The sequence below is a fragment of the Nannobrachium achirus genome, assembly GCF_963921795.1.
Source record: "Nannobrachium achirus genome assembly, chromosome: 12".
In the NCBI taxonomy this organism is placed as follows: Eukaryota; Metazoa; Chordata; class Actinopteri; order Myctophiformes; family Myctophidae; genus Nannobrachium; species Nannobrachium achirus.
Genome location: NC_137832.1, coordinates 60,525,238 through 60,539,944, shown reverse-complemented (window position 1 = coordinate 60,539,944; position 14,707 = coordinate 60,525,238). Strand labels below are relative to the sequence as shown.

The following is a 14,707-nucleotide window of genomic DNA, read 5'->3' as shown; positions in this document are numbered from 1 at the left end:
GCCATCAGTAAACTGCTCACCAGGATTTTTTGTTATCTTTGATGCAATTATTATTTGAATTGGCTTTTTCCTTGAAACATTTAGGATCAATGAGCAGTTTTACATTAAGTCACAAGTACAAATGTAATAAAACAATATATATGCATTGTGAGCTTGTAGATCGGCTATTTTCACATGGCCGAAATGTATATAGGGCTGAAGTTGTTAATGTACTGTATGTTTTGTGATAATAAGCAAAATCTATAAAGTAGCTAAATGTAAAAGTACCATATTATGATCCGAGATGTAGTGGAGAAGAAGTAAATGTATTGGAAATCGTAAACACTCCAAAACAAGTTCCTGTGTGTGGAACACAAAGCCCGAGGGGCTTCCACTCAATTCCAGGAGTGTTTTGAGCCCACTGGGATCTGTTTGCACAACAAGATGTAGAAGACTGTACATCCACTGTGTGTTTTATATACAGCACTGTATTGATAATGTGTGTGAGCTGCAGTCTGGACGCTCAGCCTTTGCGCAGAATTCCTTTTCAGTTCAAGGAAGCACAATTTGGAGCAATCCTTCTACCCACTAACATAAGAGAGTGTCCGTCCTTTTTTACATCTTTTAAGGTCCAACTAAAAGGATGGATCATGGACAATCAAACAAACATTTTTAGATAGGCTAAAAACGTTTCATTTAATTTTTTCCTTGAGCGTCAAAAGTAGACCTTTTTTTACTGTTGTTTTTTTCTCTTCTGTGCTGTCCCTTCCAAATAAACATACAAATAAAACCAGTAAGACTTCCTAATCGGGAGATAAGTGACCATCAGGTCGCATACACAAACTTTAGAAGGCAGTGGTAGCCAATCAGGAGGGAATATGGGAAATGGGACAGATCCATGTTTTTTAGGGTAGCATTTATTTTAGATTTGATATGCATTCATCCCAGTCAGGCTATTACACATTTCAGATAGACATATTTGTCTCAGAACACATACATTTGAGACCAGTGGGATTTAGTCTTGCCACAAAGACGGCTTATCCAATGTGGGTGATTCCACTCTGTAAGTACAGTATGTCACTATGATAGAGTGACAAACCGTGAACCACCAAATTCACAGCAAGCAGTGAATGAATGTGCTCCATTCCTGCCCGGTTGCTGTAATCACCCCAGCTGATGCTGCTGCTTGTTATGTTGTTATTTATAAGTACGTTATGACGTTGATTCAAACTTTAAATGACGCACTGCTGCTGAGCTCTGTTGGGATTATGGGATTCAAACAATTGATGTTAAGTTTGTTAACCCATTTAGGGCCTAGAACTATTGAATGCTTTAACCAGTGAAAAATAGCAGATACAAGCTCACAGCGCGGCACCGAGTGCCGCGCTGTGAGCTTGTAGATCTGCTATTTTTGAAAAAGTCGTGAAAATGTGTGTAAATCTTTGAATATATGTATTTTCAAAGCGAACGTTTGTAACTCAAATTTTGCTTCTGGGTGGTGGTCCCTGAACTAAATATTTTGAGATGAGGGTCCGTGGCCAAATACTTCATTTTGGGGGTCCTTCACATGAAAAGGTTTGAGAACCACTGACATAGTAGTCTCTCAAGAACAGACTAACTGAGCTCCATTTCTTTGACGATGGCTGGCCAGATTGCTGACATAGAAACATAGGTTTTTCAAAAAAATCTTAGAAGGATTCAAAAGACACTTATAGAATCGGGTCAAAATTCAAATTTTCACGATTTTTCAAAAATAGCAGATCTACAAGCTCGCAGCCGCGCTGTGAGCTTGTAGATCTGTTATTTTTCAATAGTTAAAGCATAACATAATGATACACAATATAGTGTACCCGTTCTGAATGGGTTTTAAGTTAAAATGTTCCAGGCAGCATGGAAAAGCCAAGTTGGCTAACAGTGCAGCAGCAGCAGTGGGGTTGTTGGGCCAGTAACTGCTGAGAAACAGCTGTCAGGCTGCTAGGCACTGCTTCAGTGAACTCCTCTTCTGGGAGAAGAGGCGGTTCCGTATCTGTTCCATCACTTAACGCCAGTGAAAACCATCCACATTCCATAAATATTCCATAAATCTCCCCTACTGGTTGGTGATAATGACACCATTATCGTCGTTGTCGGGTGGAAACCTTGTATGTCCAAAACCGCGAGGCGTGATGTGCTTGTAGATCTGCTGTTTTCACTACTTTTGTGCGACGGTCTTGTACGATGAAGCAGGACTTTACTTTGCGAAAGAACATACAAATTTGAAACTTGGAGATACGAGGTTTCCACCCGACAACGACGATATGTTAACAGGGACTTATTTTGTTAATCCTTAGCGGCATGAAACGCAATCACATGTTCTCAGCTTGTGTCAGTATTTGTGCGGCACCGAGTGCCGCGCTGCGAGCTTGTAGATCTGATATTTTTGAAAAATTGTGACCATTTCTGCAAATCTTTGAATATCAATTTTTTTTAAAGTGAACATTTGTAACTAAAATATTTGCTTCTGGGGGGGTCCCTGATACAAAATATTTTGAGACGCGGTCCTTGACATGAAAGAGTTTGAGAACCACTGACGTAGAAACGTGTGTTTAAAAAAGAAAAAAAAAAACGTAGTAGACACTTCGGGTCAAAGTTGGGTCAAAATTAGTTAAAGCATAAAATAAATGGGTTTTAACTCATTGAAATGGCCGCCAAGTTCCAGACTGCCACGTTCTTAAATTTCTAGTGCACAGATCAATTTTTAGTGCACGGATCGTGCACGCCCATGCCTAGATCATGCACCATATGTGTAGTACTTTTTAACAGCTTTCAAACAAAAAAATCCGCTTGGAAATCCGTTCAGGCATTCATGAGATAGAAGCCTTCAAAGTCAGACAAAACAAACACTGCCACCTTCCTAAATTTCTAGTGCACGGATCAATTTTTAGTGCACGGATCGTGCACGCCCATGCCTAGATCATGCACCATATGTGTAGTACTTTTTAACAGCTTTCAAACAAAAAAATCCGCTTGGAAATCCGTTCAGGCATTCATGAGATACAAGCCTTCAAAGTCAGACAAAACAAACATTTTGCCATTTTGAAAGATGTGTTTGTTATGGGGCTAAACATGCAATTTCGCGATTGTGATCATGCCTAATACATTTTAGGCATTTTTGGAATTTCTTTTATAAAAAACATTTTAGAAAAAAAAAATGTTTTTTTTTTCTTTCTTTTTTTTTCAAAATGGCTGCCAACTCAGGAAACTCGGGCTGTGGCAGCCTGGGACTACTGTAATAACTTGGGAAACTCGGGCCTTGGCAATCAATGAGTTAAGAAGCACAGTGGTAACGTGTTTGTTTTCCCCCCCACAGGGTAAATACATCCTGACGCCGTGCCCACGGTGGTAACGTGTTTGTTTTCCCCCCGCCCCACAGGGTAAATACATCCTGACTCCGTGTCCCATCAGCTACACGGAGGAGCAGCTGCTGCACTTCTTGGGCCAGCTGCTGGGCATCGCCATCCGGGCCGACGTGCCGCTGCCCCTGGACCTCCTGGGCTCCTTCTGGAAGGGCCTGGTGGGCCAGCCCCTGGACCCCGACATGGACCTGCAGGAGGCCGACCTGCTCACCTACAACTACGTCAAGAAGTTTGAGAACGTAAGAGAAGAAGAAGTGACGTCCCATAGCGTACCCTTTGCTTCTGGGGGTTCCCTGGAACTAAATATTTTGAGATGGGGGTCCGTGGCCAAATAAATCATCATCATTTTGGGGGTCCTTCACATGAAAAGGTTTGAGAACCACTGACATAGTAGTCTCTCAAGAACAGACTAACTGAGCTCCGGTTAATTGAAAAGGACCTTTTCTTTGACGATGGCTGGCCAGATTGCTGACATAGAAACATAGGTTTTTTTTTTAAACTTCAAAAGACACTTATAGAATCGTGTCAAAATTCTAATTTTCACGATTTTTCAAAAATAGCAGATCTACAAGCTCGCAGCGCGGCACTCGGTGCCGCGCTGTGAGCTTGTATATCTGCTATTTTTCAATAGTTAAAGCATAAAATAATGATGTGTACCCGTTCTAAATGGGTTAATAGTTGGGAACCAAATTGACCCGTATGTGTCTGTAACAAAGAGAGGGTATAAATGGGTGGTCCATTTGGTTCCACTTGTACACTCTCTGATTTAAATGAACACTGATTATACTGGATTATACTACAAACTGTAGATTGGGCTCCGGAGATTAACTTGGTATCAAATGGGGGTCCGTGGCCTAATGCATATCAAACCAGGGGTCCTTGAAATGAGTATCACTGCTATAGCCGAAAAAAACATCTTCTCTTATGGGGGTCCGTGGGCTAAAATATGTGTCTATTTTGGGGGTCCTTGACGCAAAAAGCTTTGGGAACCATTGCACTATACACATCCTAATTAATAATGTCATTCCACACCTCTGGTATGAGCTGTACAGCTTATATAGTGTCAGCAATAGCAGAATATTTCACACCACTGTTATCAGGTGTACAGCTTATATACAGTAGTTGTCACTGTCGGGCAGAAACCTCATATCTCCAAGTTTCACATTTGTATGTTTTTCCGTAAAGCCCTGCTTCATCATACAAGACTGTCGCACAAAACTAGTGAAAATAGCAGATCTGCTTGTAGATCAGCTATTTTCACAATAAAAAAGATATATATATATATATTTTTTTTAAATGATAAATACAAAACAAACAGTTTTGGACATACAAGGTTTCCACCCGCCAACAACGATATACTAAATAAGGAAAAGAGGTTGCGCATCAGCCAGCGTTGGGGTTTCTCAGTATACATAAAAAGTAGGAATTCAAAATTCCAAAAAGGTAGCACATCCAAAACTTTAAATCAGTTTCGGATGATTTATGAGCCTTCAGATGAAGGCTCATAGCCGACAACACTGTAAGCGTTCTTTGTTGGTGTGTGCCAATAAAAAAGTGGAAATGTGGATACTTTGTCCTCCTCTGATTTAAAGTTTTGGCTTGCTTTTTTGGATTGTTTTAACAACAATATACCGTGTGTGTGACCGTCCAGGTGGTGGACGAGGCGGAGCTGGAGGCTCTGTGTGCAGAGATCAGCTCTCAGCACCACTCAGGAGAAAGCCCAGAATCCCCTAGCAGGCCCTGCTGCACCTTCACCTACTTCACCATGACGGGGGAGGACGTGGAGCTGTGTCAGCGAGGCCGCAGTCTCAGCGTCAGGTATGCTACGTTCAATGTTTTTTTTTATTGAATGCTTTAACCAGTGAAAAATAGCAGATATACAAGCTCACAGCGCGGCACCGAGTGCCGCTGTGAGCTTGTAGATCTGCTATTTTTGAAAAAGTCATGAAAATGTGTGCAAATCTTTGAATATATGTATTTTCAAAGCGAACGGTTGTAACTCAAAATTTTGCTTCTGTGTGGTCCCTGGAACTAAATATTTTGAGATGGGGGTCCGTGGCCAAATAAATATCATGTTGGGGGTCCTTCACATGAAAAGGATTGAGAACCACTGACATGGTAGTCTCTCAAGAACAGACTAACTGAGCTCCAGTTAAGTGAAAAGGACCTTTTCTTTGACGATGGCTGGCCAGATTGCTGACATAGAAACATAGTTTTTTTCCAAAAATCTTAGAAGGATTCAAAAGACACTTATAGAATCGGGTCAAAATTCTAATTTTCATGATTTCTCAAAAATAGCAGATCTACAAGCTCGCAGCGCGGCACTCGGTGCCGCGCTGTGAGCTTGTATATCTGCTATTTTTTTATATTTAAAGCATAACATATTGCGAGTTCGGGCCTAAATGGGTTAATCAGTCGACATCAAGTAAAGCAATTATCATTTTGATATCGGTGACAGTTACATCAGTAAGACGATGACCCACACACCCTCCCTGCCCCCACAATGACATACAAACAACAACAACAATACAAAATAAAACACAGTAGTAGGGTCAAACAAAATATAACTAAAAGCAGATTATTGTGAGACGGAGCATGTGAAACATCATAACACCACACAGTTCAAATTGGTAACAAAGAGGAGAAAGGGAAAAAAGGAGAAAAAGAAAGCATCCGATATGATGATCTGGTAGGAAACCATGCAAGGCACCAACCTACGGTACTCATTGGAGCAATTAGGGGTTACAATTTACAGTAGGCATTTAGCAGACGCTCTTAGCGACTTACAATAAGTAAGATATCAACATCAATACATCAAATGCACAGCAATTATAATCTAAGAAGAACATAGGTAGGCCAAGGCCAAGCACCTATTCAATAAAAAACGTCATAGGAACCAGAAAGAACAGATAAAAACATGTATGGTCATTGAGGGTATAGGCGAGTGCTACGTTAACACTTCTACTGCCTCTTACTTTGAAGGGATGCTTGGTGCCTTGGTGCCGCGCCGTTTCCTCCGTAGGGCCGGGCGGGGTTGTTTTTGCGCAGATGGATTATCACTTGACTTCAACGTTTAGGTCATCTAGTCACATGACAGTGTGGGCCCAGAAAAGTAACATGGCCGAGTAACATAGTAACATAGTAACATAGCCGAGTGCTGTTTGTACTGTAAACATGCCACCCTTTCGATCAAAATGTCTCTTTTTGAGTAAATGAAGTCTCTTTATGGGTCTCTCAATGGATTTGCTATGGAGGATCTTCACTTCGTGTGCACGCCCAACGCGCGTTGTAAACAAATCGCGGACATTACCGATGTGGGCTGGACCGGAGCGCCGTATAGTAAGTAATAATACTTTTACTGTAAATACAGTAAGATTGACGGTGAGCGCTGTCAACGGCACCATGATATTAACCCTTTAAAAGACGGTGAGGAATGTCAACGGCACCATAAGTGTTAAGAGCTATGGGCTAAGGTGGAGTCTGAAGAGGTGAGTCTACAGGCCACGGCGGAAGCTAAGGAGTGAGTCTGCCGTTCTAAGTGCAACAGAGTTGCACGTAGAGCACTAGAGCAGAGGGTTCAGAGTGTTGCTCAAGGACACTTCAACACAAACTCTGGGGGACCCCGGGATCGAACTGGGAACCTCCCGGTTGACATCCGGCTGCTCTACCCCTGAGCCACTGTCGCCCTGTCCATCAAAAATATACGGGAAATGGCAAAAAGACTCAAAATATTACGTCTGGTAAAAAAATTAAATAATAAAGTATATTTTTCAGGGTTTTCATGGTGCTTCTTCCATTGCACTTTGTGAACATGAAATTTTGATTTTGTATACATGCTTTATGGCATTTTCACCTTTGTCTGAACTGTGTGTGTGTGTGTGTGTGTGTGGGTGCGTGCGTGCGTTGCGTGCGTGTGTGTCAGCTGGGAGAATAAGGATGTGTATGCGCGGGCGGTGCGCGGGCTGCGTCTTCGGGAGCTGCAGAACGTGGAGTGCATGACGGCGGTGCGCGCCGGCCTGGGCTCCATCATCCCCCTGCAGCTGCTCACCATGCTCAGCCCCCTGGAGGTGGAGCTGCGCACCTGCGGCTTACCTTACATCAACCTGGAGTTCCTCAAGGTAAACCATATTAACTAGACCTTACCCGTTCGAATATATGTGCTGCAAAATATGTGCAGAGTGTGGGTTTTGGGGAAAGTAACTGTAACTGCATGGTGCGTGCGTGAGAATATGTGGGAGCATCATAATGTAAGGAGCAACCCATGGAGGAGTGTATATTTATGATGGATACAAATAATTTAACAGCAAAATTAGGTGACTGACTGACTGACCTCTCTCTCTAATTATATGTTAGATGTTTAATGAATACACAAGTTCAAATGTGTTTCATGGGTTAAAGAAACTAGAAGCTCGGCCGCCCGCCCGCGAGCTTATAGAATCGGGTCAAAGATATTATTAAAACCACTTATAGAATCGGGTTAAAAATATTCAAAGACCTTTCAATATTTTTCAAAAATAGCAGATCTACAAGCTCGCAGCACGGCACTCGGTGGCGCGCTGTGAGTTTGTCTATCTGCTATTTTTTTATAATAAAAAAAGTAATAATGCGTTCCCGCGTTTAATGCATTTAAATGGGTTGAACCCAGCGTAAACCCCCGGTGTGTTGTGTGCTCTCTTTGGCGCCCTCCTCCCGACAGGCTCACACCATGTACCAGGTGGGCCTGATGGAGACGGACCAGCACATCGAGTTCTTCTGGAGCGCCCTGGAGATGTTCACCCAGGAGGAGCTCTGCAAGTTCATCAAGTTCGCCTGCAACCAGGAGCGCATCCCCTTCACCTGCCCCTGCAAGGACGGCGGGCCCGACACCGCCCACGTGCCCCCCTACCCCATGAAGATCGCCCCTCCTGACGGAGCCGCAGGTAAGACACCGCCCACGTCCCCCCCTACCCCATGAAGATCGCCCCGCCCGACGGAGCCGCGGGTAAGAGGCCACATAGGCCTGTGTGTGTAGATCAGGGGTTTTCAAAGTGGGTGACGGGGCACCCTGGGGTGCCGCGACGGCAGTCCAGGGGTGCCGCGAGATCATTTGATAATATTTGGAATTCATTTGGACACTTGAAAAAATATTTAGTATCATTTTAAACTTGAAGTGCAATGTTATTTTCAGTCAGTTCTAACCAAAATAGCTATTATCTCAACATTTTCCTCGCAACATAATCACTAAAATATCGTCACTGTCGGGCAGAAACCTCGTATCTCCAGGTTTCAAACGTGTACGTCTTTTGCCCTGCTTCATCATACAAGACCATCGCACAAAACTAGTGAAAACAGCAGATCTACAAGCACACAACGCCTCGCGATGCAAGGCGTTGTGTGCTTGTAGATCTGCTGTTTATATATATATATATTTGTTCCCTCTTTTTTAAGCAATAAAGGGAGCCACAGCAAGACGCCACAGCAACCCTCTCAGGGAAAAGTATGTTAGTGGTCAGAGTCAGTACAACTTTTTGTTCCAGTAGTGCAAGGTAAAAGTTGTCCTAGGTTATCCTATTAGGCCTTGGCAAGCTTCCGCTATGAGTCTCGTTGTATTGCTTGAGAGCAACCGGCACGAAGGACTTTCCAAGTCTCTCTGTGTGTGTGTGTGTGTGTGTGTGTGTGTGTGCGTGTGCGTGTGCGTGTGCGTGTGCGTGTGTGTGTGTGTGTGTGTGTGTGGACAGGGAATTGCTACTTTGTGGGGACCTCATGTCCCCACAATGATAGTACAATCGGAGGAAAAAACCAAGTGGGGACAAATTAATATGTCCCCACAAGGTGTTTAGGGGTTAGGTTAAGGGTTAGGGTTAGGGTTAAAAATGAATGGAATGTCCCCACAAAGATAGTAGACTATGTGTAATGTCCCCACAAAGTAGCAATTGCAAACCTGTGTGTGTGTGTGTGTGTGTGTGAGAGAGAGAGACGGGTGCGATGTTCACATTTAATCTCAAATTCAATTATTTTATGCATATTGTAACCTTAATTTACCAGTAAGACGCCTAAGGGCGAAACACAACCAAATGGCGAGGTCGCACCATGTCTTGGGCCATCTGGCCAGTGTGGCACAGAGTCACAGTGATGTCACAGTGATGTGGACATCAGGGATCTCCATATATGGCCATCACAGTGATGTCGGGCGTACCAAATCCCTTTTATTGACGTGAGATTTAATTTTGCGTTAATCCATGGGAGCATGTTCATATTGTATTTTATTTATTATTATTTTTATTTTGTGAGGGGTTATAGAATTTGCGGTACGTGCATCTATATATACTTCAGTATTCTATACACCTACTGTATACATCAGCGACGGGATGTTTGATTTGTAGTCTCTTGATTTCGTCGTGTAGTAACGGCCGTGCACATGACAAGAGTTTATTCCCTCAGACAGGCAGTTATTGAATATTGAGCTCTGATTGTACATTCGTCTTATGGTGCAGAGACTGTGCCACTGTGTGCCAGAGACTGAGATAGTGATTATCATGCCTGCCTGCCTTACTGGGCATTATCTGAACCTAAATGAGTGTTTTATGGCGAGATATAGAGTGGGTTTTGTGGATAGGAACAGGAGGCATGAACGGAGAATGCAACCGTGATACGTGCTGCTGTGTTATCAGCCTACAGTGCACTAGCGTAAACTACTACAGTATGTCTCCCTCAAGACTAACAGGGACAGGCTTCATAACTGCTTGAGATAAGAGGTCGACCCTGTTAACCAGTTTTTATCACCTGAGCACGATGAGCTTATCTCGCATCGCACTTGTTGCATACGCATCCTTGAAAGTCTGGAAATTTTCATGCAGTTTCCACGCATGAACAATGGCGAAATTGTTAAAATGGCCTTGGAAAAGTAGTGAATGCAGATTAGGTTTTTGTTATGTAATCATGCAGGAATCAGTCACGGTAGAGATGCGTTCAGATACACCTTATCAGATTAAAGCTGCAAAATTATATAATTCATATGTAGAGTTTGTCTTTGTGTTCATTTCACTGTACCTGTTTATTTTTGTTTGTTTTTGGAGAAAAGGAAAATAGGGAAGCACTTCATAAGTGTTTGAATCGTTATTGTATGTCTTTATCCTGTGATTCACAATATAGATATTTGAAACAAAATGTATATTATTTAGCCAGCAGCAGGATGTGTTAAAAGGACATGACCATCCTGATTATCAGCTACACATTCACACTACAGGTTCACAAGTACGTTTGCAGTGTATCATTTTACGTGTTGTGCGTGCGACCGTGTATTTCCCGGTGAACCTGTGCGCAAAGGTGGGGGCCGATGGGCAAGGAGGGTTGCCAGCTTATGAGAAACAACTAAAATAAGACCTTAAAACCTGACGAAAACAGTTGCGTGCATTAGCGCAAGATGACAATAAAGGAAATCATTAAATTGAAAACATTAAATCAACTTCTGAAAAGCCTACACGGCCTTAAAACATGGCAAAAACAGTTGCGTGCATTAGCGCAAGATTAGATGAGGATAAAGGAAAACATTAAATGGAAAACATTAAATTAACTTCTGAAAAGGCTTCTAAGCCTACACTATAGCTTACTAAAACTAGTGAACCGCGATCTCGCCACACGTGAATAATTGTGGTTGTAAACAATAACACAGACAATATAAATCCTTATATAAGAAAAAGAAGGTGCGCATCAGCAATGGTTTTCTCAGTGGAGTGCTAGACCTAAAGTCAAATTTACATAAAAAATAGGAATTAAATTCCAAAAAGGTAGCACATCCCCAATGTTTAAATCAGGAGGACAAAGTACTCACATTTCCACTTATTTATTGGCACACACCAAAAAGGAACGCTTACGCGTTTCGTCAGAGCATGCTCTGACGAAGGCTCTTAGCCGAAACGCGTAAGCGTTCCTTTTTGGTGTGTGCCAATAAATAAGTGGAAATGTGAGTACTTTGTCCTCCTGATTTAAACATTGGGGATGTGCTACCTTTTTGGAATTTAATTCCTATTTTCTAATATAAATCCTTAGTCTGGTTGTGGGAAGAAAAGGTTATCATCATGGCCCCAAATAACTTTTAAATATCTTGCAATTGGCGACGAGTCTCTTACTAAATCGGCAAGAGTGCCTCTCTCATTCTCAGTCAGTGGTGCATGTTCGTGTTCCCCATCCCACACTCCCAAGCCCCCACCGTTGCGCTTAGATTCACCGGGAAATCACCGGTCGCGTTGTGCATAGTTCTCAAAATAAAGCGGAAGAAGGACATAATACTGTATCTCTGTGTCGGTTCCTGTAGATACAGTAGCTGTTATGGCCGATATTGCATCAGTCAGATGTGTTGTCAACATAATTTTGCTGACTCACCCACATCTGGAACGCCACACCCGCAGGGAGTCAGTGACAGTTCACAATACTACTGGTGAATCTTGGCAGTGATGGGATATTTCATAACGGAGTGAAAGCAGGAATAGAACTGGGATGGTCAGCGATGATAGTATCCTTTTGTTTAAACTATTATTTTAGAACTGTCTTTTAACCACTTAAACCCTACACCCTACAAGCTCACAGCTTGTATCCACCTGTTTCCGCGGGAGTTTACTGGAGATTATTTGGACCACACTTCCGGTTTAACAGCAGACATACTGGTTAAACCTGGTTTCTGGTTCATTCTGTCTTTGTGCCTCTCTCTCTCTCTCTCTCTCTTGCCCTCCACTCTCGTTCAGAACAACAATTGATGTACTCTTGATCTTAATTATGCAGTATTACTTTATTTTGTTTATTTGTTTTTGTGTCAGCTTGTTGGCACTGGGAAAAGGAAAAGAAAAAAAAAAAAATGTATGTGAAAAAGAAAATGTTATGTAATTGTGTCTGAATAATCCCGTAAGGGATGGGCTGCGAAAGGCAGCCAGACACGAAAATAAAATTATTCATTCATTCATTCATACAAGCTCACGTCGCATCGCAGATGCAGCCCGTTGTGAGCTTGTAAATCACACTCGGCTGCGGCGCCGGAAGCTCTGTACAGCGTCTGCGCAATGCACTATGGGGCGTTGGAAACCCGTGGATAGCTTTTCTTTTCTTTCTTTTTTTTTATCTGCTATTTTTGTAGTAGATAACCACTGATTTAGAAGGCATTTGTAGAATCGGCCTCAGGTCTTCTTCTAGGGCACACAGGGGCAACCTCGACCATCTCAATACGGCCCTCAAAGTCCTCAAGAAATACAAAATTACCTCCACAAAATCTATCCCCGTCACCCACTTTGAAAATCCCTGTCTTAATGGGTTGTTGAGAGGAGCAGAAGATTTCTTTTCTTTGTACTCATGCAATGACATGTTGTGCATGTTTCTGTGTCCTCCAGGTTCGCCGGACTCCCGCTACATCCGCGTGGAGACCTGCATGTTCATGGTGAAGCTGCCCCAGTACTCCTCCTTGGACGTGATGCTGGAGAAACTGCGTTATGCTATCCATTACCGCGAGGACCCGCTGAGCGGCTAGGAAGTTATGCTATCCATTACCGCGAGGACCCTCTGAGCGGCTAGGAACACTTGCTAACTGCTTTAACGATATGTCCAATCTCTGTCCCTTACTCCATAACCTCCTCTCCCCAGCCCCACTTCACCTCCACTCTGAGACGCCTCACTCAACCTTCTTTTATTATTATATATTTTTTTTTCTTTCTTTCTTTATTTCTTTATCTTCACAAAAATTGTAACTGCAATGTGCCAGTGCGTCATTTGAACAACAGTGTATACTGTGTGTACAGATGAAGCATATTTATTTTCGAATTCACAGGAGATGATCTCCACCGGTCCTTCCTTGACACTGTCTGTCACCCCGAGTGTCCGTTCTTTTTGCACTGCGTTTTGGAGCGGCATTGAGGCTCATCATTGATCTTTTGGGGGGGCTTAAGTTGTGGAACTGTGACATGGTGCAGTACCATGACCCCCACCCAGTCTATCCCACCAACCACTCCTCCCCTTCTTACGGTGGGTTTTGGTCCTAATTGCATCCCTAGGTTGTGAATTTACGAGGTTAAGTCAAGTCTTGTGATACCAAATGAGAGACGCTTGTGCCAGCAGCACTGTAAAGAAAAGAAAGTTCAATTCCTGTGCACCGTCGCTCTCTAACTGTGCTTTGGCTTGAATCAAACATTCTAAAACATGAGTAACCAAGTCTCACAGTTGCAGAACTTGCCAGCGGGTGTCAAGCTTGTCTTAATCTCCCCCGGGTTCCTCACCTAACTGCTTCCCTTTGTGGAGAACGCTCTGAAAACTTGCCTTTTACTCCATTACCTTCCTCTAGACGGGGAGGTCGACGCTGGCTTTGTGTGAAATGTTATTCCGAATGAATTAATTCATCTGGATCGTTGCAGGATGAATTGAGCTTTTATGTGATGCGTTAAGGCGGAGGTGTGCATCTACTGTCAGGACGGGAAAGAAACACTCTGTGACGCTCTGCCGCCTAGTTCTGACCACGTCAGCTATTACTAGTTCTGACCACGTCAGCTATCCTAGCAGGCCGGCGGAACATGTGAACAAAGTGCTGTATAGGAAATCATGTAGTTACTGCCTGTAAAGAAAAGAAAAAAAAATCTGCTAATGGACAAACTAACTTATCTTCCGATATAAACCGTGAATATATTTTATTCGAATCTCCGAAGAGAGGGTATTTAAGTCATGTAAAAAGTCATATTAATCTATTAGTTTATTGAAATTGCTATTTGGTTTTAAATATCCTAGTAGCTACAGTGGCGGCATGGTAGGTCAAGAACGATCGACTTCAAACCGGCCTTTTGGGACAACGAGGGCTCTTTGTCTGGACCCCAGGAGAGCCCTGTTCAGTGCCAGGTCTTACTTCAGGGTTCCCCAATAGGCGGCCCGCGGGCCATTTGCGGCCCGGGGGGGGGGCTACTCTCTGGCCCCCACCAACCCCAGTAATAATGGTGGTATAAGAGCAGCAACAACACTAGTATATCGTCGCGGTCAGGTGGAAACCTCGTATCTCCAAATGTGTACGTTCTTTCGCAAAGTAAAGCCCTGCTTCATCATTCAAGGCCGTCTCACAAAAGTAGTGAAAACAGCAGATCTACAAGCACACAACGCCTCACGGTGCGAGGCGTTGTGTGCTTGTAGAACGGCTGTTTTCACTAGTTTAAATCATTTTTAAAATGATAAATGCAAAACGAACGGTTTTGGACATGCAAGGTTTTCACCCGACAACGACAATATCTGAACCCTCGCTGGAGTAGCGGGAACGCCACCGTCGCCCCCTGCAATGCCGTGGCCCTCGGCTTCCTACCCTAGACATGATTCGGCCCTTGGGGAAAACTAATTGG

At 43.2% G+C, this 14,707-nt stretch overlaps 1 protein-coding gene across 1 annotated transcript in view; it reads left to right on the top strand.

Annotated features, from left to right (window-relative positions):
* Positions 1-14,417, top strand: part of hectd4 (HECT domain E3 ubiquitin protein ligase 4) — a 146,197-nt gene extending 131,780 nt beyond the window's left edge. The window contains exons 75-79 of the mRNA XM_080739231.1: positions 3,392-3,613; positions 5,026-5,192; positions 7,297-7,492; positions 8,071-8,293; positions 12,731-14,417. Coding sequence (XP_080595357.1) covers positions 3,392-3,613; positions 5,026-5,192; positions 7,297-7,492; positions 8,071-8,293; positions 12,731-12,867 — 945 coding nt within the window. The 3' untranslated portion in view covers positions 12,868-14,417. The remainder of the gene's footprint in view (positions 1-3,391; positions 3,614-5,025; positions 5,193-7,296; positions 7,493-8,070; positions 8,294-12,730) is intronic.
* The last annotated feature ends 290 nt before the right edge of the window (positions 14,418-14,707 follow it).